General features: G+C 38.5%; 1 protein-coding gene across 1 annotated transcript in view; it reads left to right on the forward strand.

Annotated features, from left to right (window-relative positions):
- Positions 1–347: 347 nt before the first annotated feature.
- The window catches only part of CAB39L (calcium binding protein 39 like), a 109558-nt gene continuing 83174 nt past the window's right edge, over positions 348–26731 (forward strand). The window contains exons 1-3 of the mRNA XM_023731550.1: positions 348–947; positions 12144–12289; positions 21768–21932. Coding sequence (XP_023587318.1) covers positions 12188–12289; positions 21768–21932 — 267 coding nt within the window. The 5' untranslated portion in view covers positions 348–947; positions 12144–12187. The remainder of the gene's footprint in view (positions 948–12143; positions 12290–21767; positions 21933–26731) is intronic.

Below are 26731 nucleotides of genomic sequence, written 5' to 3' on the forward strand. Positions count from 1 at the left end.
ACTTTAATATTTTTGGTGTCAATATTTTTGTATACCTTTTATAATTACAAATGTTGGTTCTAAGTTTGAAAGTATACTATATTAAAAAATATGTTAGGTTCTTACAGAATTACAGTGTTTATGAATACTCTAAGAATCTTCATTGCTTTTTAAATATCAAGATTAAATTCATAATACTTGAGTATTTACTTGCTCCACATTCTTATTATGATTGGGAATAGCAACCTCCCTGAGGAGCTCACATATTAGCAAATGAATGTTATGATCAACACAACTTTGTTAGAAACCTTTGTTTACATTTTCAAACAAGATGGTCAGGCCAGTTTACTCAGCTGACAAACCCCAGGCATGAACAAGCATAGGACTTAAGGGGAAAGAGTGGTGAGAAAAAAATTCTGTTTATTTCTAGATTTTTTTTTTTTTGGCCCGAGATTTAATTTTGCCTCAGCTTAATGGCTGTACACACATTCTTGTGACGTTGCACGATTGGAAGGAGAAAGAAAAAGAGGGAGGCAGGCTGACTATGTGACTGTGTTGTATGTGTCCAAAAGAGTGTGTTAGAGAGGGAGAAGGAGAACGCAGAGGCAAGCTCGTTTGACCAGAAACAGAACTGCCTGTGACAGATGAAGAGACAAGCAAGGCTTGGAATCTGAGAGCAAGCAAAGAGAGTGGAAATTTACAGCTGCTCTGTGTGAGTGTTCGAGTGATCATTTTCTGCTAACAGTTTTCCGGAGGTAACTGTTTCTTCAAAGAGAGGCACAGAAAGTCCAGACAGATTGTGGAAGGTCTCTGCCATGCTTTGGTAATAGGAGGCAACCTCTGTTAAATGGAAGATAAAGGCTGCTTCACCTCAAGCGCTTAGAAGCCAAGAGAGAGCTGTCTTCAGCACCTCACTATGTGTCTGCTTTCTGTCGCTTAGACAAGCCTGGGTGTTTCTGTAACCTTTGGTGAGTATCAGCCAGGTTTTCTGTATCACTTCATATAAATGGAATTAATATGGTAAACTTTAGTTTCAGTTGAGACTTTACAGTTGTTGCTTATATGTTCAGTTTAAACCATGTCTTTAGCCTTGTTGCTTTGTGCATGGTGAACTCCTGTTACTAGGAGAGGTTTGAAAAACAACTACAAAACAATACTTTTCTGTTGCCTGAGGCACTGGAACATTGCCAGCCATTCTGTGTCCATGGGATATCTTAGTGTGGACATGGGTTTTTATTTACAAAGAGTTTCCAAAAATAAAATAATGGCAGTGTACCGTTTTTCATGTTTCTCTTTCAACTGCGTGAAAACGCAAAAGTTATCTCTTTCTGACTATTGTGAGTAAATGTAAAATTATCATTATGATGTTTGTATTATAAATTATTACAAACTGACAGCATTCCCTCATAATTAAAATAAAAATACGAATGATACCATTAATTAAAAGGTTATATAATTTAAATGTTAAGTGCTTCTGTTAGATCTAGTGACACCTGATTATTTTAAAGTTCTGTAACGAAAATAAAAATTAGACACTTTTATCATTAGACACAAAATGATACATATGGATTTCTAAGTTAAAAAATAAAGCAGTTATTTTGTTCTTATTGCTATCACATATACTGTTGTTCTATTGAAGAACTATTATGACCAGATGTATATGTGTATATAAGGCAATGAAGCAGAGAAAAGAAAAAGAAAATCTTAAAATAGCTATTTATATTCTAATAAAACTTCTATTTGTACAATCTTAACATAGATTTTGTATGCTAACTTTATATATCTTTTTAAAGGCATGGATCAAAGGCATGTTGTCATTCTTCTGTGGGAGGAAGGAAGTATATATTGTTGGTGCTAAATTGAGTCATTGCATAAAGATGCACCACACTAAGCAAAGTTTCTAATCCAGTCTCTGCCACTTTCAGGAAATATGGTCCTTTGTTGTTGATTCAAGTGAGTCCTTTAAGACAGAACAACTTAGCTGAAATGAAAACTTCAGCAGAGTGTCAGTAAACATGTTAAAAGGGTTTGTACCCTAGACATAAAATGGCTGTACTTTCTTTAATATTTCCTCTGTGTGTGTACAGAAGCCTGTAGAACAGGTTTTGTTTTGTAGATTTTGTGGGGTTTTTTTTTAGTCTGTTGGCCTATGCATAAGAAGAAACTCAGCTGGCCTGTGGAAACCTTTTTTGGACCAGTATCTTTTTTTTCCCACCTTTTAAGGTTTTTTTTTTTTTTGTATTTTTTTTTTAATTGTTCTTTAAGTGTGGACCAGTATCTTGCACTTGAAGTCAAAAGTAATAGAATAATACAATAGAAATAATATCACAAAACAATTTTCACTTCTTTACAGAATTTCCCACATCCATTCCTTCTTGGACTGATAGAAAATTTGCATACATCTTCACAGTCTTCAGAATAATTTTTGTTTTAAACTACTAATTCACTGGTGTTACCTTAGTGATGGCACAATCGCGGTCCATGAGAATGCAGCTATGGAAATAAAGAAACAGTCATCCTCAATTTACAACTATGTTGTATTTCAGAAGTTGCTTTGTAAGTGAGTTGTTGGGAATTTGGAACCGATTTTAACCCAGGAAACAATTTAATGAGTGGTGGTTTGGTTTTTATTATAGCCTAAGAATATATTTTACTTACATAATAGAAAAAACACCACCACTTTAAAAAATATTTGGAAATAATTCTAGTGATGAAACTAAATATAAAAGGAATTATGTTGAATAAGAAATTGTTTTTATTTATCCTGAATATCCATGGTTGAAGAAAAGTAAGTTTAGTAAGAAGTAGATGGGTAATGGGAAGGATACTTGTAAATAGGATTTCTAGGTACTTTCAAGAGCTTCCAAGGTTGATTGCACTGTGTATGAGATCTAATCTCACATTAAATCTGTGATTTTTCTTTTTCTTATGACAGAGTATTTCTAGCCATTGCTTTTATGCTTATCAGCCATTCCTGAGATCTAGCCCAGTGTCTGGAATATAAAACCTAACCAATTGTCATCAAGTTGATACTGACTCAGGGACACGTGTGCAGGATAGAACTGCAACTCCATAGGGTTTTCAAGCCCTCTGGTACATTGTTGTTGTTAGTTGCTGTCAAGTAGATTCTAACTCCTGGCAACTCCCATGTGTGCATAATAGAACCGCTCGGTAGGGTTTTCAAGGCTGTGACCTTTTGGAAGCAGATCACCAGGCCTGTCTTTTGAGGCGCCCCTGGGTAGGTTCATACTGCCAGCTTTTTGGCTAGTAGTGGAGCACTTAACTGTTTGCATTGGCAAATACTAGGTACCTAAAAAAAAAAAAAAAAAAGTTAATGACTGAGGATTAAACTCTCTTTCTTTGGTTCACAAAATTGGAACTGAGTAATTTTTACAAGGTATCCAACAAAGGAAAGGAGCTTAGGGACACACATTTTTCACTGTGAGAAAGAGATGGCCTGACATGGAATTGCAGGAAATGTGACAAGTGAATGAAGTAAACATGTACAGAATAGGCCTAACTATTAAGAGAAAAAGAAAAGACCATGCTGTAGCTTGGTGTAATCCTGAGGGAGGAGATGAAAGGGGCAGTATACACACAAGGTGACTTGAGTATGAGGGACATTCTGAAGTCAGGTGTCAACTTTAACTCAGAAGAAGTATGTATTTATTTTTGTGTAGTAAGACCTGTTTGAGAAAATGTGGTCTATTTGAAAAACTCACAGCGTAGGTTTATCCCAATTAAGTTTAATTACACTGGCCCTAAAAGTTTTTCGAAAGTGCTAACATATAAAATTAAAAAGTTAGTAATGCAATAAACATATGTAATGAAATAATGAGTAACAAAGTAAACAATATGCAGGTTACACTTATCTGAGAGGATTTTCGTGGTAGATCAAGTATCTAGTATTTAGATCAAGAAATACTTCCTTCATTCTACTTCACATGTTTTAAAAACTTAATGATTTTGAGTAGTTCTAAATGGCATATGTTGTTGTGGTTGGGTGAGGTCGAGTTCATTTTTGACTCATATCACTCCATGTGACACAGCAGAACTGCCTCATAGGGTTTTCTAGGCTGTAATCCTTACAGAAGCAGATTGCCAGGTCTTCTGCAGAGCCACTGGGTCGGTTTAAACCGCCAACCTTTCTGTTAGCAGCTGAGCACTTCACCACTGCACCACCAGGGCTCTTCTAAATGGCATATGATAGATGCTTAATAGATATTTTTTGAATGAATGAAGGTGGCGTAGTTTGGACAGTTTTCCATATGTGAGATATGTATGTCTGTTTTACATGTACACATACATATGTATTTATAATGTTACTTAAAGGTAACATTTAGCTGATATTCCCTTAGCAAGGAAAAATCAATTTAAACTATATAAACATGCCTATTAATTATGGTCATACTTATTACTGATTAGTAATTAAAATAATTGATTTAAAATGAAATCTTAACTGCTTATAAATGAGACAATATGCTTCCTAATTTTGTGACTCATATGTCTTTAATTTCTGGCAGAAACTCATCCAGTCGCTTCCAATTTTGGAAGAATGAAAGGGAACATTAACTTATCCAGCCAGAAAAACTGAATCAACCCTACAAGTCTGTAGGATAAGGGATATTTCATCTAAATCACTTTCATCTCTACTCTCCGTGTTAATATTTTTATAGATTGATGGTTCATAGACGGGCTAACTGTGGCTATGAAATAGATAATATTTCACACTATAACTACACCTTGCATTAATACCAAAATCAGTGTCTAACCAAAATTTGAAGATTGTTCTGTGTAAATATTTATGTGCTTACAGAAAAGAGTGAATAAAAAAATGAATTGAGTTTCCCCTGATAATGCTGTTGTAAAGAATTGCTGTTTGTGAATTTCAGTGAAATATGACACTTTGATTACAGTTATCAGGGTTTTTTTGTTTTGCTTTTGTTGTGTGTATGTGTGCTTTAGGTGAAAGTTTACAGAGTAAATTAGTTTCCCATTCTATAGTTTGTACATAAAGTGTTTCATGACATAGGTTTCATTGCCCATAATGTGTCAGCACTCTCCCCATTTCCACCCTGGTTTCTCCATTTTCTTTCATCCTAATTATCTAACCCTTCTTGCCTCCTCATCTTATAATTGATTGTTCTAAGGAGTTTGTTCCTCTTGGGTGTTACTGTTTATCTTATGTGCTTGTCTATTGTTTGGCTGGGAGGTGGTCTCCAGGAATGGCTTCTTTTCCAAGTCAGAAGGGTGTCTTAGGGCCATAGTCTCGGGGATTCCTCCAGTCTCTTGTCAGACCAGCAAGCCTCGTTGTTTTTATGAATTTGATTTTTTTGATCTATGATTTTCCCCTATTCTGTCCAGGACCCTCTGTTGTGATCCCCGTCAGAGTGGTCAGTAGTGGTAGCTGGGCATCATCTAGTTCTTTTGGTCTCAGGGTTGTGTAGGCTGTGGTTCATGTGGTCCATTAGTCCTTTGGACTAATTGCTCCCTTGAGTCTTTGGTCTCCTTCACGCTCCCTCGCTCCAGATGGGAAGAGACCAATAGTTGTATCTTAAACGTCCACTTGTGAGCTTTTAAGACCCCAGATGCTACTCACCAAAGTAGGATGCAGAACATTGACTTTATGTTCTGTGTTGTGCTAGTTGACATAGATGTCTCCGGAGTTCATGATCCTTTATTTTTTAGCCTAGGAACTTCATCCCGTGAGGTTATGGTTATGTCTAAGAGGTTTCCCTGACTTAACCCTTTGTGTGCCCTGTATGAGCCACACCTACAATCATGTATGTAGAAATATCCACCACCAAACTTAGATTTGCCAGTGTGTGTATTCCCGTACACCCTCCGACACTTCTTGGCATACCTATCTACCTGTTTGTCATTTTGTAAATTATTGTTTGTTAATACTATTGCTGCAGGATTATTGAAGCTATGGTAGTTACTGTAGTTGTCTTTATTCTTATGTTCCTCTCAGTGTCCTCTTTTGCCTTGGTCATGTTGTACTGATTTCCCGCATATAATGTGCTGCCTTTGCCTTCACCAATATTAACTCATGTCTTCTAATTGGTAGTTTTCCTCCCTACCCCTCCCATCCCTGGTTACCATCAAAGAATATTTTTTCTTTTTTTCCTGTGTGTAAACCTTTTGTTGTTACTTTATAGTAGTGGTCTCACACAATGTTCATCCTTTTGTGATTGACTTATTTCACTCAGCATAATGTCCTCTAAATCCATCCACGTTAACAAGGGCAGCCCCTAGGTTAAGGCTGATAGGGAAGGTGTTTGGTCTGGGGTTGGGGTGGATCTGGCCATGGTTGAGGAGAACTGGGGCAGGCAGGGGAGTTCCACCTTAATTTGCAGGAGATCGGAGAGCTGGAACTGCATAGTTTGAGAGTATGGGCTTTGATTTCATTTCCCTCAAAATATGTGTCCCAGAATTGAAGAATAATGATCCTATGAAATTTCAAACCCTCATTAAACTAACTTTATTGTACCGTTTTTAATAGTAAATAGGCACATTTGAAATTTGGAAATAGTGAATTTACAAAGGAATACTGTATCAAGAGGCACTATACTGTATGTTACATCCCCCTGTTATGTGCTCCTATTGCACTTAAAATGTTTGCTTTCTCATTTACTAAGTTCCAAAGATCAGGGATTGTGCTTTTCTTGTTCATGGTTCTATCCCTAGTACTTAGCAAGGTACCTGTGCTTAGTACATACTCCAATTATTTGTTCAACGAATAAATAAACTGAGCAACAGGCAAATTAAAAGTTAGGAGACAGTGAATCAAGAAATGATGGCTAACCGCAATATTAACCTGGAAGTCCTCAAAACATTTGTAATTTCAGCAGAATTAGCATTTGTACAATGAGAGCAATATGTAATGAACAAAAGCATACCGTATATACTGATGTCAGGGAGTATTTAGTTGAAATTTCTACAATTAAAATAAATATTTTTCCCTTAGTATATTACGATTACATGGAGAAAGAGAACAGTTATACAAATGCGTTTAGCCTCCTGTTTTTTCTTTCACTGTTTTAGTGATAAACATTCCAAGAGTAAATTTATATTTAAAATATTTTTTTTAAAAAAAGTATAATTGACTCGAGGAGCCAGAAGTATCTAAAGCCAAAAACCAAATGCGTTGCCGTTGAGTTGATTCCTACTCATAGCAACTCTATAGGACAGAGTAGAATTGCCCCATAGGGTTTCCAAGGAGAAGCTGGTGGATTCAAACTGCTGACCTTTTGGTTAGCAGCCAAGCTCTTAACTACTGCGCCACCAGGGATCCAGAAGTATCTGTTGTTGTTGTTAGGTGCTATCAAGTCAGTCCCAACTCATAGCGACCCCACGTACAACAGAACAAAACACTGCCCGGTCCTGTGCCATCCTCAAATTGATGTTATGCTTGAGCCCATTGTTGCAGCCACTGTGTCAGTCCATCTCACTGAGGGTCTTCCTCTTTTTCTCTGACCCTCCACTTTACCAAGCATGATGTCCTTCTCCATGGACTGATCCTGCCTGATAACATGTCCAAAGTATGTGAGTCTTGCTATCTTTGCTTCTAAGGAGCATTCTGGTTGTACCTCTTCCAAGACAGATTTGTTCGTTCTTTTGTCAGTCCATGGTATATTCAATATTCTTTGCCAATACCACATTTCAAAGGTGTTAGTTCTTCAGTCTTTGTCATGGATTGAATTGTGTCCCCCAAAAATATGTGTATCAGTTTGGCTGGGCTATGATTCCCAGTACTGTGTGGTTGTCCTCCATTTTATGATTGATACAATTTTCCTCTATGTTGTAAATCCTAATCTCTGCCTGTAGTCAATGAGGCAAGATTGGATTATGTTGAAGAGGATTAGGGTGGGACTTAACACCCTTGCTCAGGTCACATCCATGATCCAATGTGAAAGGAGTTTCCCTGGGGTATGGCCTGCACTACCTTTTGTCTTATAAGAGATAAAAGGAAAGGGAAGTGAGCAGAGGGTTCGGGGACCTCATACCACCAAGAAAGCAGGACCAGGACAAGAGCATGTCCTTCGGACCCTGGGTTCCTGCACAGAGAAGCTCAGACCAGGAGAAGACTGATGACAAGGACCTTCCTTCGGAGCTGACAGAGAGAGAAAGCCTTCCCCTGGCACTGACGCCATGAATTTCGTAGCCTACTAAACTGTGAGAGAATAAATTTCTCTTTGTTAAAGCCATCCACTTGTGGTATTTCTGTTATAACAGCACTAGATGACTAAGACGGTCTTCCATATTCATTGTCCAGCTTTCCCATGCATATGAGGCAATTGAAAACACCATGGCTTGGGTCAGGCTCACCTGAGTCTTCAGAATGACATCTTTGCTTTTCAACTCTTGATAGAGGTCTTTTGCAGCAAATTTGCCCAATGCAATGCGTCTTTTGATTTCTTGACTGCTGCTTCCATGCGTGTTGATTATGGATCCAAGTAAAATGAAATCCTTGACAACTTCAGTCTTTTCTCCATTTATTAAGATGTTGCTGATTGGTCCAGTTGTGAGGATTTTTGTTTTCTTTATGTTGAGGTGTAATCCGTACTGAAAGCTGTGGTCTTTGGTCTTCATCAGTAAGTTGATGAGTCTTCCTCCAATCCTTATGTCCTGTTCTTCTTCATATAGTCCAGCTTCTTAGATTATTTGCTCAGCATACAGATTGAATAGATATGGTGAAAGGATACAACCCTGATGCACACATTTCCTGGCTTTAAACCACGCAGTATCCCCTCATTCTGCTCGAATGACTGTTGGCCTATGTACAGGTTCCTCATTAGCACAATTGTGTGTTGTGGAATTCCCATTCTTCACAATGTTATCCTTAATTTGTTATGATCCACATAGTTGAATGCCTTTGCATAGTCAATAAACAGGGTAAATATCTTTCTGGTATTCTCTGCTTTCAACCAGGATCCATCTGACATCAGCTGTGATATCCCCGGTTCCATGTCCTCTTCTGAATCTGGCTTGAATTTCTGGCAGTTCCCTGTTGATATAATGCTGCAGCAGCTTTTGAATGATCTTCAGCAAAATTTTACTTGTGTGTAATATTAATGATATTGTTTGATAATTTCCACATTTGGTTGGATCACTTTTCTCGGAAATAGGCATAAATATGGATCTCTTCCAGTTGTTGGCCAGGTAGCTGTCTTCCAAATTTCTTGGCATAGATGAGTGCACACTGCCAGCACTGCATCCCTTTCTTGAAACATCTCAGTTGATATTCCGTCAGTTCCTGGAGCCTTGTTTTTCACCAGTGCCTTCAGTGCAGCTTGGACTTCTTCCTTCTATACCATTGGTTCCTGATCATATGCTACCTCCTGAAATGGATGAACATCAACAAATTCTTTTTGGTGTAGTGATCTGTGTATTCCTTCCATCTTCTTTTGATGCTTCCTGCATCATTTAATATTTTCCTCATAGAATCCTTCACACATCTGTCAGTTTGTTATACTGTGGGGGCTGCTGTGATGCTGGAAGCTATGCCACCAGTATTCAAATACCAGCAGGGTCACCCATGGCAGACAGGTTTCAGCTGAGCTTCCAGACTAAGACAGACTAGGAAGAAGGACGTGGCAGTCTACTTCTGAAAATAATTGGCCATTGAAAACCTTATGAATAGCAGCGGAACATTGTGCTGGAAGATGAGCCTCTCAGGTTGGAATGCACTCCATAAATACGACTGGGGAAGCGCTGCCTCCTCAAAGTAGAGTTGACCTTAGTGAATGGAGTCAAGCTTTCAGGACCTTCATTTGCTGACATGACACAACTCAAAATAAGAAGAAACAGCTGCAAACATCCAGAAGTATCTAGGACTCTTAATTAAATTAAGACAGAATCATATCTCAATTAATATGCTTTTCTCTCCGGTGAAATAGTTGAGTGTCACTAAAAAAGACGAAGACCCTCAACGAGATGGATTGACACAGTGGCTGCAACAATGGGCTCAAGCAAAGCAACAATTGTGAGGCTGGCTCAGGACCAGGCAGTGTTTCACTCTGTTGTACATAGGGTCACTATGAGTTGGAACCAACTCAATGGCACCTAACAACAACAACAACCAGTGAAATAATTCATTAAATATGTCATAGAACTTTTTGTAGTAATAGCAGCTAAAAATGATAGAGTACCTACATTATACAAGGCCCTGTGCAAGGCACTGTACATACCTTTAATCCCCACAGCAACCCTAAGAGGGAGATGCTGTCATCCCTATTTTGCAGATAAGAATACAGAGTCTTAGGTCACATAATGTATCCAAAATCACGCAGGTAGAAATCTGTCCAACTATCCAATGACTGTTTTCTCCCCTCAGCCAACCCCCTCCCCACTACATAAACTTTTAAAATGCATTCTGCTTTGATTTATGTATATTTAGATCTGCATATTAAAGAAAAGATCATTAAAGAAAAGCCTAGTACATTTTCATAATTTTATTCTTGAGTTTTATAAAGAGGGAAGACATGATGTTCTTCCAACACTCTCTTTTTGGCTCTGACCAACTCCCACTGAGAATCACAATGTGATCTTCACATGTTTTGTCTTTGAATGCTCTGTCACGTTTCAGTGTCAGCTTTGAGGCTGATTGGGATGCCTTCATGTGCTTATCAAACTTTTCCTGGGGAGTGCCTTTAACTGAGAGCAGATAAGTTCCCCTCACACATGCCCTCCCCACCTTGGGGAATAGTGGCATAGCTGCATGATTTCCATTGAAAACAGAAAATATTTTTCATTTCTTCTGTTTTATCATCAAAATTCACACCGATTTTGATTTTTGCTTCATAACATATATGTCTACTGTTGGAATTCTTGGACACAAACAACAAACACTGACTTTGGTTGCCTTAAACAGAGAAGGAATTTATTGGAAAGATACGAGGTAGCTCACAGATCTGGCTGAACTCCTGAGGAACCAGATATGGGAAGTAGAATGTAGAGGAATAAGACTTAGAATCATAGCCAAGGTTGTCCTACAGGAATAGCTGGTTAGGGTACTGTTGTCAACTTGTGTGCATGTTTGTGAGAGTACAATATTTTCTTCATTGATTAATTATATCATTGTTAATTAGGAAAATATTGGAAAAAATAGAAGTAACCCAAATGTTCATCAATAGGATATTAGTAAAATAAATTATGATGTATCTATAAAATGGAATACTATGTTACTATAAGTATATTATATCTAAATATACACTCATGGAATGATATCGAAAAAGGTAAAGGGTGGCAAAAAAGAGTTGCAAAATACTATGTTTAGTATGATTCTATTTTTGTTTTAAAAACATGTTTATTAGTATGTGTATAGAAAACATTCTGGGGGAATGTATTCCAAACTGACAATAGTTGTCATGTCTGGGAGGTTAGGTTTTGGGAGCCTTGGATTTACATCCTATTTCTGTAATGTTTGAAGTATTTTTGTTATTAAATATAAAATAAATTAATATGCCTCTACTAACTGGAGCCTTCAGTTACAAGATCCCCCCCCCCCATGTGTACACTTCTAGTATATCTAGGGAAATGACAGCCAGACTTGGCTTTCTTTGCGCCTTGTAAATAGATGTTCTCAGCAGTAAGAATCGATACTCCTGGAAGAGTGCTGGCTAGAAGTGAGGATACAGGAGCTTTTTCATCAGTGGATATGGCCAGCTGAATATCTGAAGAGAAAGAGCATATTCTAAATGATTTTACATTTCAATTTTGTGATTGCCCCAGAGTAGTTAGCGTGCTTTTAAATATTGCTTTACTATAATTTATGGATTCTCTTCCCACTTTAGTTTTACATGGTTTATTTTATTATTTATTATCATTGCAGTCCTCACCAGTCAACGTAAGAATTTTAATTTCAGCTTATACTCTGAAAGTATTCCTTTTTCTATTTTTACACAATCCTTGTATTTTTACTGTGGGGAAAATTTTCAACTCTGCATAAAACCTTTCAGGTTAAAATTTTTTAAATATCTTTCCTTAAAATGTTTTATATGTATTTTAATTTGACATAAAACTTGATGAAACTCATTTTAGTGTGATAGCTTTTAATGTTTCAAATTACTGAATTGATGTTATTAAAAACTGATAAGGTGTTTTGATATAACAATTTAAGCACATTAGGAGTTAAATTTATTGTTTTTGTTTGTTTTTAGCATTCCATATTGGAAGAGTGATTTATATACATAAAAAAAAAAAAATGCCTTTGTTTAGCAAATCACACAAAAATCCAGCAGAAATCGTGAAAACTCTGAAAGACAACATGGCTATTTTGGAAAAACAAGACAAAAAGACAGACAAGGTATGAGCTAAAACAATAATATTATTATTAAAATACATGTATTCCAAGGCCAAAGCCAGTGTAAAAGCTCAATGAAGAATCCTAAATGCGGTTTGTGATGTGCACGCAGGGTCTCCATAAATACATTTAAATTTCATTTCCAGTTTTATGCAACTGTGATTGTTTAGTCTGTTGTCTTGAATTCTTGACTCACTGTCTAATGGCTCTACCAATCTTGGGTCCCTCTATACTACCGAGCTTAAAGATTTAAGAAGTTACACTGGTATATAATGTTATACTTGCATGAAAGGTAAAACCTTTTTCCTCTAAAGATTGCTAACAATTTCTACTATACTGCAACCTCATTTTAAAATTGTTTTAAAGTACTAGTGACAGGGGCTACCTCATAGCGAGGACCTTCTAGAATTTTAGTTACTCTTTGGAAGGCATGCTGAATCCTACGTAATTGATTTCTCTCTAAAGTGACTAGTGTATGGCAAGATTCGAGATGTGTGTAAAATAAATCCCTTGTGTTCATAGTTATCTTCCTATGCCAGTGCATGGTACAATCTTCGATTCTGTAAGGGATGTAGATTGTGTTTTAAATTCAGAAATTCAGGTATACTTTGTAATATTGAGCCAAGTATTGACCCAAGTAGGAAAAAAAAAAGAACAAGCTTCGTAAAAGAGTAAAGATAAATGGCAAAATAGAGAGAAAAGCAGAAAACATAAAAAGACTCATTCTCAGTAGCAATCATAGAAAGGCCAATTAAAACCACAATAAATTAATATTACACACTCACCATATTCACAAAAATTTAAAAGTCTGACAATAATAGTGTTGATGAGAATGGAGATCAATGAGAACTTTCATACATTGGTGGTAGCAGTATCAGTCAGTGTACCCACTTTGGAAACCAGCTATTTATTTATTTATTTTTTAATATCTTACTGTGTTTTTGGCAAAAGTTTACACAGCAAATTAGGTTCCCATTTAACAATTTCTATACATATTGTTCAGTGACATTGGTTACATTTTTCACAATGTATCAGCATTCTTATTATTTCCATTCTGGTTGTTCTGTTTCCATTAATCTAACTTCCCTGTCTCCCCTTACCTTCTCATCTTTGGTCTAGGGTAAATGTTTATGGTTTGGTTTTATTTAAATGGTTATTTAGAGGAGCACAATGCTCACAGGTGATTTTTTTTTTCTAAATTTTATTTATTTGGTTGTCATTGGGAATATACACAGCAAAACATACACTAATTCAACAGTTTCTACATGTACAATTTAGTGACATTGATTTGTTCTTCGAGTTGTGCGACCATTCTCACCCTCCTTTTCAGAGTTGTTCCTCATAAACATAAACTCACTGTCCGCTAAGGTTCCTATCTAAGATAGTACTTATTTTATGAGCCAATCTAGCATTTAGCTGAAAGATGACTCTGGGAGTGGTTTGAGTTCCAAGTTTAAAGGATATCCCAGGGTGATAGTCTTGGGGGTCCCTCTAGTCTCTTTCAATCCAGTAAGTCTGGCCTTTTTATAGGAATTTGAGTTTTGTTTCACGTTTTTTTCCCATTGTCTCGGGATCATCTATTGTGTCCCTGGTCAGAATGGTCAGTAGTGTAGCCAGGCACCATCTAGTTCTTCTGGTCTCAAGGTAAGTGAGGCTGTTACTCATGTAGACTGTTAGTCCTGTAGACTAGTTTCTTCTTTGAGCCTTTGGTTTCCTTTCTGTTTTGCTCTGGATGATTAGAGACCAATAGTTGTATCTTAGATGGCCACTCACAAGCTTTTAAGACCCCAGACATTACTCACCAAACCTGGATATAGAACATTATAAACTGTATTGTGCCAATTGACTGAGTTGCCCCATGAGACTGTGGTCCTAAACCCTCAAATTCAGTAAACCAATCCTGCAAGGTATTTGGTTATGTCTAGAAAGTACCCATAACTGTGCCCCCACGTACTTTATTTTATATATGAATATATATGCAGCACGTATAAACATGTACATACATGTCTACAGATACACCTATACATGCACGTTCGTATATTTGTATGTGCCTTCCTGTACATATATGTGCATGCATATCTGTCTGTGTAACCACATGTATATTTTTTAGTTGTTATTACTGTTGTTGCAAAATTATATATATTATAGCATTTACAAAATCGTCAGTTATTCTCGTGTACTTCTTAGTGTCATCATTTACCTTGGTCAAGTTGTGCTGACTTCACACTTATTCAGTATTGCCTTTCCCATCACCAAAACTAACAGGTGTCTGCTGTCTAGAAAGTGATTCCCTCTTCTTCTGCCTTGCATCCCTGGTAACCACCAAAGAATGTTGCTTTCTGTATGTATACCTATTGTGTGTGTGTGTGCTTTAGGTGAAGATTTACAGAGCGAATTAGTTTCCCATTCAATAGTTTATACACAGATAGTTCCATGACATAGATTGCACTCTCCACAATGTGTCAGCACTGTCCCCGTTATCTGAGTTCTGCATTTCCATTCGTCCAGTGTTCCTGCCCATTCCTGCTTTCTCATCTTTGCGTTTGGGCATATGTTGTCCTTTTGGTCTCATGTAGATGAGACCACTCTCCTCACGTGTGTTGTTGTTCATAGGCCTGTCTTTTATTTGACTGAAAGATGACCTCCAGCTATGGCGTCAGTTCCAAGTTAGAAGAGTGTCCAAGGGCTATAGTCTCAGGGTTTCCTCCAGTCTCTCTCAGACCAGTAAATCTGGTCTTTTTTATGAATTTGAATTTTGTTGTACTTTTTTTTTTTTTCCCTCACTCTAACAGGGACCTTCTATTGTGATCCTGGTCAGAGCAGTTGGTAGTGATAGCTGGGCACCATCCAGTTCTCCTGGTCTCAGGCTGGTGGAGACTATGGTTCCTGTGGACTAATTGTTTCCTTGAGTCTTTGGCTTTCTTCAATCTCTTTGTTCTGGATGGAAAGAGACCAATCAATAGTTGTATCTTAGATGGCTGCTCACAAGTTTTTAAGACCCTGGACCCTTACTCACCAAAGTAGTATGTAGAACATTTTCTTTATGAACTATGTTATGCCAGTTGACCTAGTTGTCCTCCGGGACCATGGTCCTTAGCCTTAAAGCCTTAAAGTAACTCAGTCCTGCGAGGTGTTTTGTTACATCTAGGTTGTTTCCAAGACTGTGCCCCTGTGCGCTCTATTACGTATATGAATATACATGCACAAATATACGTGTACTTCTCTTTGTAGGTTACTGTTTGCTTGATATATTTTTTCCATCTTTTGATTTTTAGCTTATTTTTATCTTTGTGTCTAAGGTGTTTCTCTTATAGGCGACATTTGATGGGTAATGTTTTTTTATCCATTCTGTTACTGTCTGTCTCTTGACTGGTGCATTTAACCCATTTACACTCGGTGTGATTATTGATAGCTGTGTTTTTACTGCTTTCATTTTGTTGTGTTTTTTTGTGCATGTGTGTGTTGTGTTGACAGTTTCTTTGTTCCGTTTACTTTTCTGTACTGAGTTTTTGTGTTACGGATTTTCTTTTCGTTTCCTTCTTTGTTGTTACCTTTGTGTTTGATGAGTCTTTATGGTGTTTGTTTGTTTGTTTGTTTGTTTGTTTTGGTGATCAGGTTTATTAATTTTCTTTGTGGTTACCCTGAAATTTACCTTTATCTTCCTAAAACAGTCTGTTATATCTTGATAGTGCCTTTGCTTCCTCTCCATATGGAAATTCTATAGCTACACCATTTATTCCCCCTTTTTATTTTGAAGTTGTCATCATTTCCAGTTAACATCTCTGGTTCCTTGTTTTCATTTTTGTAGCTTTATTTTATTTTTGAGAATTTTTTGTCTTGATTTGTATCTGGGCAATGTTGTAATGTGTCTTGATCTCAAGTTGTTGCTTGATATTATTGCTTCTCTGTCTGAAGGACTCCCTTTAATATTTCTTGTAATGTTGGTCTGGTTTTCACAAATACCCTTAATTTCTGTTTATCTGGAAATGTCCTAATTTCACCATTGTATTTGCGAGACAATTTTGCTGGATATATAATTTTTTTTTTTAAATTATGCTTTAGGTGAACATTTACAGCTCAAGTTAATCTCTCATGCAAAAATTTATGCATATATTGTTATGTGACCCTAATTGTAATCCCTGTAATGTGACAGCACACTCCCCCTTTCCACTCCAGGTTCCCTGTGTCCATTCAACCAGTTCCTGTCCCTTTCTGGCTTCTCATCTCTCCTCCAGACAGGAGCTGCCCATTTAGACAGGAGCTGCCCATTTAGTCCCGTGTATCTACTGGAACTAAGAAGCACACTCTTCATAAGTATTATTTTATGTTTTATAGTCCAGTTTAATCTTTGTCTGAAGAGTTGGCTTTGGAAATGTTTTTAGTGCTGGGTTAACAGAGAGTCCAGGGGCCATGTCTTTTGGGGTTTCTCTAGTCTCAGTCAGACCATTAAGTCTGGTCTTTTTCCATGATTTTGAGTTCTGCACCACACTTTTCTCCTGCTCTGTCAGGGACTCCCTGTTGTGTTCCCTGTCAGGGCAGTCGTTGGTGGTAGCCAGGCACCATCTAGTTCCGGTCTCAGGCTGATGGAGTCTCTGGTTTATGTGGCTCTTTTGTCTCTTGGGCTAATACTTTCCTTGTGTCTTTGGTGTTCTTCATTTTCCTTTGTTCCAGGTGGGTTGGGACCAATTGATGCATCTTAGATGGCCGCTGATTAGCTTTTAAGACCTGAGACGCCACTCACCAAAGTGGGATGCAGAACATTTTGTTAATAAACTTTGATATGCCAGTTGACCTAGATGTCCCCTGAAACCATGGTCCCCAGACCCCCACCCCTGCTACTCTGTCCCTCAAAGTGTTTGGTTGTGTTCAGGGAACTTCTTAGCTTTTGGTTTAGTGTGGTTGTGCTGACTTCCCCCATATTGTGTGTTGTCCTTCCCTTCACCTAAGATAATTCTTGTATGAGTTGGAAATTGACTCGACAGCAGTGGGTTTGGTTTTTGGTATCTAGTTAGTGAATTCACCTCGCCCTCCCTCCCCACCTTCGTAACCATCAAAGGATGTTTTCTTCTGTGTTTAAACATTTTCTTGAGTTCTTATAATAGTGGTCTCATACAATATTTGTACTTTTGCAACTGACTAATTTCACTGAGCTTAATGCTTTCCAGATTCATCCATGTTGTGAGATGGTTTGCAGATTCATCACTGTTCTTTATTGTTACATATGGATGTATAATTCTTGACTGGCAATTTTTTTCTTTCAAGGTTTTATATATGTCATCCCATTGCCTTCTTGCCAGCATGGTTTCTATCTAGAAGTCAGAGTTTAGTCTTATTGGTTCTCCTTTGTACGTGACCATTCATTTTTCTTGACTGCTTTCAGTATTCTTTCTTTGTCTTTGGTTTTGGAAAGTTTGATTATGTTATGTCTTTGTGACTTTTTTGAGGGTCTATCCTGTATGGGGTTCATTGAGTTTCTTAAGTAGATATCTTCTCATCTATCATGATGTTAGAGAAGTTTTCTGCCAGAAAATCTTTAAAAATTTTCTCTGTGCTTTTTCTTTTTTTTTTCTCCTCCATTCTGGAATTCTTATCATCTGTAAATTATTCCTCTTGATAGTGTCCCACGTAACTATTAGGCTTTCTTCATTTTTCTTCGTTCTTTTTTCTGAATGTTCCTCAAACAAATTAGTATCAAGAGATTTGTCCTGTATTTTGCTAATTCTGTCTTCAGTTGATTCAGTTCTACTCCTATGTCCTTTCATTGAGTTATCTATTTCTGAGATTTTGTTGTTAATTTTCTGAACTTCTAGTTGCTGTTTTTGTATGGTTTCGAAATGTCTGTTTATCTTACTATTTTGTTCTTGTATCTTTTTCCCAAATTCTTCTAGAGTTTTGTCTGTGTTTTCCTTGATTTTATCTATGTTTTCCTTGATCTCTTGGAGGATCCTGTAGCTAAGTCTTTTTAATTCCTTATCAGGTAGTTCTAGTACCATTTCTTCCTCAGGAAGGTTTTCTGAACCTTTATTTTGGTCACTTGCTTGAGCCATCTTGTCCTACTTCTTTATGTGAGTTGATGTTGTCTATTGTCTCCATAGCATTAAGGTGTTATTGTGTTTATTTATTTATTGTATGTTTGTGTGTTTAGTCCTGATTTCTTGTTTTGTTTTGATCTTTCCGGGGGTGGGGGGTGTTGGGCATGCTACTCTGGTCAGTAGTCTGGCAGCACTGTGACACTCGCTCCCTGTTTCCAGGTGCGTGGGCAGTGACTGTTATTGTGAGCATGGGTCTCTGTTTGTTGGTTGTGTGGGGCAGCTGAGGGCAGGTGGGCAGGCATTGGCCATCATCTGTCATTGAACCAGTGGCGCAGGAGCAGGCAGTGGTACTTGCCAAATGAATGGTGGGGGAGGTGTGGGGGTGGTGGGTGAGCAGGGGGCATGGTCATCACTGCTCGCCAGGTGGAGGGGGAGAGTGCGTGGCTGGTACGTGCACACGTTTGCTCCATCGCCGCCGCTCACCAGGTGGCAGGAGTGTGAATGGCAGGCATGTGCACATGCGGGCACTTGCTTGCTGCTGTTTGCTGGGTCTAGGGGTTAGAAGGTGAGTGGGTGCATTCAGGGTTGCGCAGTTTGTCTCCGCTCACCGAGTGGAGGGGTATGAGTTACAGGTGGGTGCGTGTGCGGGCTCTCGGTAATGCAGTCACCGCCACCCACCAGGTTGAGGGCGGGCGCAGGTGGGGGCGGGTGGGCATGCTCTCAATTGTATTGTCGCCGCCGCTTGCCAGTTTGGGGGAGGGGAGTGGGTGGCAGGTGGGCAAGTATGCAGTCACACGGTGGTCACCACTCCCCAGTTCGGCAGGGGGGAATGGGTGCAGGTGGGCGCGCACACGGTCGCATGCTTACTGCCACTCTTCAGGTGGGTGGGGTGGTGGTGGATGGGGCTGGGTTGGGGGAGGGCTTGTATTATGGTCTCCAGTCAGAAGGTGTGGCTGCGGTATGGGACCCTTTGCTACTTCCAATCAAGAGGGTGGTGGGAGGGGGACTGCACCCCTTTGGCAAGCAGATGTGGATGCCCAGGCACTTCCCATCTACTGCAGCCAGCAGTCGGGGCCTGCCCCTGATCAAGTACAAGGAGGGGGAGGCTGCTCAGAGTTCTCTCAGGAGATGGACCTCTTGCCGATGCTCTGCTATTCCACCACCTGATGTGCGTCACCCACCCCAGATGTGAGGGACAGCCGCTTGTGAGTATACCTAACTCTGGATCCTGGCTCCCTCCCTGTTCTATGGAGAGCAGCATCCCTGGAATTCTTGCCCTCCTTTCTGTGTGTTCTTTCCTTGGATTTGTATCATGATCCACTCAGCTTGCTTCTCTCTGGGTCTGTTTGTATAGTTTCTCTGTCTCTTATGGGCATGCCATGAAGTTGCCTTCCTGTGCTCCTCATCTGGGGTCACTGCTGGCTTTGTCTCAAGATGGCCATGTAGAGCTGGACACTGGTAGAGCCCCTCCACTCTGTTTCTCTCCTCTAGCACTGCGTTGTTCAATTTTTTCTTCCAGTCGGTGTTTGATTCAATTCTTTATACTTCCTTTTTGATGTTCAGGCTTCCAGGGTTGCTATCTACATCTGTTTCACTTGGTTTCTTGGGTCTTTGCTATAGAGGGATGGTATGGTGCATCTGAGTAGTCTGCCACCTTGGCTCCTCCTCAGAATACTAGTTCTACTGTTGATGGACATCTGGGTTGTTTCCATTGAGGGGTTATTATGAATATCAATGCTATAAACATTCTTCTGTATACAACAAGTGCCAGAATATCTCTAGAATTTATACCTAGGTGTGGAACTGCAGGGTTTTAGCAAGTGCACATCTTCATATTGAACCGATAATATAAAACTGGTAAAGAGGTTGTGGTACAGCCAGCAGTACAATACTATACAGCCACGAAAATTAAATAATTACTGCCTATAATGCAGTGGCCTGGATGAATTTCACAAATACAATGTCAGGTAAAAGAAGCAAATCACAAAAGGGTACATGTACTATTCCATGAAGTTCAAAATCAGCAGAACTAAACTATACTGTTTTGAATTGCATACATGATAATAAAATGGTGAAGAAACCTAAAGAATTGATTGTCATAAGAGTTCAAAGAAGTATTTTCTTCAAGGCTGAAGAAAGGCATTCAGGCACCTTCTATGGTGCTGAAAACGTTGTGTCTCTTGACCTGGGTGATGGTCACACAGGTGTTTGTTTTATAATTATTCTTAAGTCTTCATATATATTTAAAGTGTTCTTCTATGGGTGTGTCTCACAACTTGAAAAGCTTCAAGAATTCCAACCTTTAATAAATTGAGGACTTCTTCAGTCAGACCTTAAAATGTATCTGGATATTACTTTTAAAAAAGTAATAATCATGCTGCTATGTATTATTTTTATTTAATTTGCCTAATTCTACTTATTTCCTTTTTCATTCATAATGATTATAGTATTATACTTGAAAGTAATCATACTACATTCTTATTAAAATGTTTAGCAAATCAAATTGTTAACTAAATTGGTCTGCCTCTCTTTACCTACCTCTATCCATTCTTTAAAATGTAATGAGTTGATTTAAAAAATTTTTTTTTTAATTGAGGTGAAATTCACCATTTTAACCATTTTCAAATGTACAATTCATTGACTTTTAGTACATTCACATTGTTGTACAACCGTCACCACTAATTCCAGAACGTTTTCGTCACACCGGAAGAAAACCCGTACACATTAAGCAGCCACTCCACATTCCTCCATTCCCTCACCCCTGGCAACCACTAATCTGCTTTCTGCCTCTATGGATTTGCCTATTCTGGACATTTCATATAAATTGACTCATACAATGTGTGCCCCTTGTGTCTGATTTCTTTTACTTAGCATAATGTTCTCAAGGTTCTTTCATGCTGTGTGTGTGTGTGTGTGTGTGTGTGTGTTTGTGTGTGTTATAAAATTTCATAGATAGTGAAGAAGGTAATGATTACATATGAAAGATAAGGGGATTGACAAAGAAAATATATGCATCTGAACTTATTTTATATCTTGTCTGTTAAGAAATCAGAAAGCAGATTTGTTGAAAAACGCAATGTTTTCAATAAAGGTTAATAATTACTGCTAAGTCTTCAAAGCAGAGTCATTGTGATTTTTATGAATTAAATTTGTATTTAATTACTAGCTAACTTAGACAATTCTGAGTACACTTTAAAGGAAGAGTGTTTCAAGTATGTTGACTAAGTAGAAATATTAAAGATCTTTTTTACATAAATGAATTTTAGTATAACTTTTTCAGAATAAAAAAGCAGTGCCTACTAAATGCTTTCTGTTTGTTTGTAACTGTACAATGTTATTTGATTTTAAGCAAATAGGACCCAAGTAGTGGGTTTTTTGTTTATTTCTCTGTTTATTATTGTCTGAAAATTGTTATTCTTTTTAACTATTAGCATACTTTTTGTCATTAGGCCTCAGAAGAAGTGTCAAAATCACTACAGGCAATGAAGGAAGTTCTGTGTGGTACAAATGACAAGGAGCCCCCAACAGAAGCCGTGGCTCAGCTCGCCCAGGAGCTCTATCACAGTGGGCTGCTGGTGACTCTTGTAGCCGACCTGCAGCTGATAGACTTTGAGGTGAGCTGTCTGTAACAGTGTGACACTTCCGCTTTCCAGTGTTAATATCTGTGACTGTCTATAGTTGGCTTTTATTTTTTATTATTGCTGTTCATATTATGAAAAAAATCAGTTAACAAAACTTTAAAAATCACTTTACTCTTAAAAGGGGGGGGTATAGTATCCCTAAGTTTTGTGCAGCTAGGGAGCAAGAGCAGTTACTACTAATAACAGTAACAATAATAGATAATATTTATTGACCACTTACAGCATGCCAGGTACAGTTCTAATCGCTGAACTCATTTAATTTTTAAAATAACCCTCTGTGGTTGGTACTAGATTATTCATCCCATTTTATATAAGTGAGGAAGCTGAGGTTCACAGAGATTAAGTACTTTGCCCCATGTCTCTCAATTGCTAAGAGCTGGCATTCAAACCCAGGTATGTCTCCAAAGCCAGTTCTTTTTTCTTCTTATACTGGAAAATACATATATAACATGTTGTTGTTAGGTGCCATCGAGTCCGTTCCAACTCATAGCGATCCTGTGTACAACAGAACAAAACACTGCGTAGTCCTGCACCATCCTCACAAGCACTGCTATGTTTGAGCTCATTGTTGTAGCCGCTGTGTCCATCTATCTCACTGAGAGTCTTCCTCTTTTTTGCTGAACCTCTACTTTACCAAGCATGATGTCTTTCTCCAGAGACTCGTCCCTCCTGATAACATGTCCAAAGTATGTGAGAGGAGCACTCTGGCTGTATTTCTTACAAGACAGACTTGTTTGTTCTTCTGGCAGTTCATGGTATAGTCAGTATTCTTCGCCAACACCATACTTCAAAGGTGTCAATTCTTCTTCGGTCTTCCTTATTTATTGTCCAACTTTCCCATGCATATGAGGCAATTGAAAATATCATGGCTTGAGCCAGGTGCACCTTAGTCCTCAAAGTAACATCTTTGCTTTTTAACATTTTAAAGGGGTCTTTTGCAGCGGATTTGCCCAATGCAATAGGTCGTTTGATTTCCTGACTGCTGCTTCCATGGGCATTGATTATGAATCCAAGTAAAATTAAATCCTTGACAACATCAATCGTTTCTCCATTTATCATGATGTTGCTCATTGGTCCAGTTTTGAGGATTTTTGTTTTCTTTATGTTGAGGTGTAATCCATACTGAACGCTGTAGTCTTTGATCTTCATCAGTAAGTACTTCAAGTCCTCTTTGCTATCAGCAAGCAAGGTTGTGTCATCTGCATATCGCAGGTTGTTAATGAGTCTTCTTCCAATCCTGATGCCACATTCTTCTTCATATAGTCCAACTTCTTGAATTATTTGCTCTGCATACAGATTGAATAAGCATGGCAAAAGGATACAACCCTGATGCACAAAACTGTCTTGATTTTAAACCATGTAGTATCCCTTTGTTCTGTTGGAACAACTGCCTCTTGGTCTATGTACAGGTTTTGCAAGAGCACAATTAAGTGTTCTGGAATTCCCATTCTTCGCAATGTTATCCATAATTTGTTATTATCCACACAGTCAAATACCTTTGCATAGGCAATAAAACACAGATAAAACGTCTTTCTGGTATGCTCTGCTTTAAGCCAACATCCATCTGACATCAGCAGTGGTATCCCTTGTTCCACATTCTCTTCTGAATCCGGCTTGAATTCTTTCTTGGCAGTTCCCTGTCGAGGTACTGCTGCAACCACTTTTGAATGATCGTCAGCAAAATTTTACTTCCGTGTGATATTAATGGTATTGTTTAATAATTTCTGCATTCTGTTGGATCAACCTTTCTTTGGAATGGGCACAAATATGGATCTCTTCCAGTGGGTTGGCCAGGTAGCTGTCTTCCAAATTTCTTGGTATAGATGAGTGAGCACCTCTGGCACTGCATCTGTTTGTTGAAACATCTCAATTGATATTCTGTCATTTCCTGGAGACTTGTTTTTCACCAGTGCCTTCAGTGCAGCTTGGACTTCTTCCTTCGATACCATCGGTTCTTGATCATATACTACCTCCTGAAATGATTGAACGTCGACCAATTCTTTTTGGTATAGCGACTCTCTATTCCTTCTATCCGCTTTGTGTGTATGTGTGTGTGTTTTAGGTGTAAGTTTATAGCTCAAGTTAACTTCTCATACAAAAATTTATACACATATTGTTTGGTGACATTAGTTGCAATCCCCACAATGTGACAGCACACTCCACCTTTCCACCCCAGGTTCCCTGTGTCCATTCAGTCAGTTCCTGTCCCTTCCTGCCATCTCATCCTGCTTTTGGACAGGAGCTGCGCATTTGAGCTCATGTATCTGATTGAACCAAGAAGCACATTCCTCACACATATTATTTTTTGTTTTATACTCCTGTCCAATATTTGTCTGAAGAGTGGGCTTCGGGAATGGTTTCAGTTCTGGGTTAACAGTACATCCAGAGGCCATGGTTTTGGGGGTTCCTCCAGTCTCTGTCAGACCATTAAGTCTAGTCTTTTTACGTGAATTTGAGCTCTGTTCTGCATTTTTCTCCTGCTCTGTCTTGGACTCTCTGTTGTGTTCCCTGTCAGGGCAGTCATTGGTGGTAGCTGGGCACCATCTAGATCTTCTGGTCTCAGGCAGGTGGAGTCTCTGGTTCATGTGGTCCTTTAGTCCTTTGGGCTGATATTTTCCTTGTGTCTTTGGTGTTCTTCATTCTCCTTTGCTCCAGGTGGATTGGGACCAATTGATGTATCTTAGATGGCCATTCGTAAGTTTTTAAGACCCCAGACTTCCATCTGCTTTTGATGCTTCCTGCATGGTTCAGTATTTTGCCCATAGAATCCTTTAAAACTGCAACTCAAGGCTTGAATTTTTTTTTCAGTTCTTTCAGCTTGAGAAATGCTGAGGGTGTTCTTCCCTTTTGGTTTTCTAACTCCAGGTCCTTGCACATTTCATTATAATAATTTATTTTGTCTTATCGAGCTGCGCTTTGAAATTTTCTATTCAGCTCTTTCACATCATCATTTCATCCATTTGCTTTAACTACGTTCAAGAGCAAGTTTCAGGGTTTCTTCTGACATCCATTTTGGTCTTTTCTTTCTTTCCTGTCTTTTCAATGATCTTTTGTTTTCTCCATGTATGATGTCCTTGATGTCTTCCCACAACTTGTATGGTCAAATCTGTTCTTGAGATGGTCTCCAAATTCAGGTGGGGTATACTCAAGGTCATAGTTTGGTTTTCATGGACTTGTTATAATTTTCTTCAGCTTCGATTTAAACTTTCATATGAGCAGTTGATGGTCTGTTCTGCAGTTGGCCCCTGCCCTTGTTCTGACAGATGATACTGAGCTTTTGCATCATCTCTTTCCACAGATTTAGTCGATTTGATTCCTGTGTTTTCCATCCGGTGAGGTCCATGTGTGTAGTCACTGTTTACATTATTGAAAAAAGGTATTTGCCATGAAGAAGTCGTTGGTCTTGAAAAATTCTGTCATGCGATCTCTGGCATCATTTCTATCACCAAAGCAATATTTTCCAACTAGCTGTCCACCATGGGTGACCCTGCTGGTATTTGAAATACTGGTGGCAGAGCTTCCACTACCACAGTAACACGCACGCCACAACAGTACCACAAACTGACAGACTTATATAACATAGTATTTGCCATTTCAGTATTCTTCACATGTACAATTCAGTGATGTTAATTTGTTCATCACACACTGTACAACCATCACCATTATATGTTTCCAGATTTTTCCATCACCCTTAACAGAAGCTCAGTGTCCCCACAAACAATGCGTTCCCCTTTCCCCCTCGCTCCTGGTAACCACTAATAAACTTTATTCTGTATACATTTGCCTCTTCTAGATTTTTTTTTATAGATGGAATCATAAAAATAATTGTCCTTTTGTGATTTATTTCACTCAGCCAGTTGTTTTAATTAAAACTCTTTACCAAGAGTTTAGAAAGTTTGTTAACTGTTATTAATATTGAATGTTTATCTCATTTAAAAAAAAATTACATGCAGCTAGTTTACCTAAATAAAACGAAAACCTAGAAATATTAGTGCTGAATATGTGTAGACATTTCATTATCTATGACTTATCTAACTTAGAGTAGTGCTTTTTCTGTGAAAAATCTGTACATAAGGTAAGTTTGGGCTTTGTTGGGCTAGATGATAGAAGTCCTGGATTTGTTTTGTTTCCTTCATCATAGTTAAAGACTTTGGGTAGTATCAGATAAGTGCATGGGCCTCCATTAATTCTCAGAGACAGGGAGATATGCAGATTTCTGGGGTAAAGTTGCTTTTAGTTTTATCACTGAGCAAGTGGAGGCAGAACTGATTACTATGATTATAGTGATTAAGTCCAAGATAAAGTCAGGGCTCTTGGAATCTGGGCAGGTTGGATGGGAGAAGATTTTTGGCAGCTGGGGTGAGGAGGAGCAAGTCAGGACTGCTCTGGAGACCTGCAGTCAGGTATGTTGGCTGGAAACAACATGCAAAGGCTGAGCGAGGGCCCAAAAAGCCCAGACTTCAACTCCTTCCCTTCAGATACACCTGTCTTTTTCTTTCTTTCCCCCTCTCATTCTGTCTCTTTTTTGATATTTTCTGCCCCATAACCTCTTTTTCTACTTCTTCCTCCTGCTTGCCTAGGTACTTCAGACTTGAGAAGGAAACCCACTGCCTACAGGCTCATCCTGCCCCCAGCCCCTAGGGACACGTGGCACATTTCTGCCTATCTGTCTGCTCACTCTCTGCACAACTCACTTTCCATGTCCTTTTTAAACTGGCCATATGTGGAATTAAAGCGTAGTTCATCGTTGTGTTTATATAATTTTTAAAAAA

This window comes from Trichechus manatus, unplaced genomic scaffold (assembly GCF_000243295.1).
Source record: "Trichechus manatus latirostris isolate Lorelei unplaced genomic scaffold, TriManLat1.0 scaffold00044, whole genome shotgun sequence".
NCBI lineage: Eukaryota > Metazoa > Chordata > Mammalia > Sirenia > Trichechidae > Trichechus > Trichechus manatus.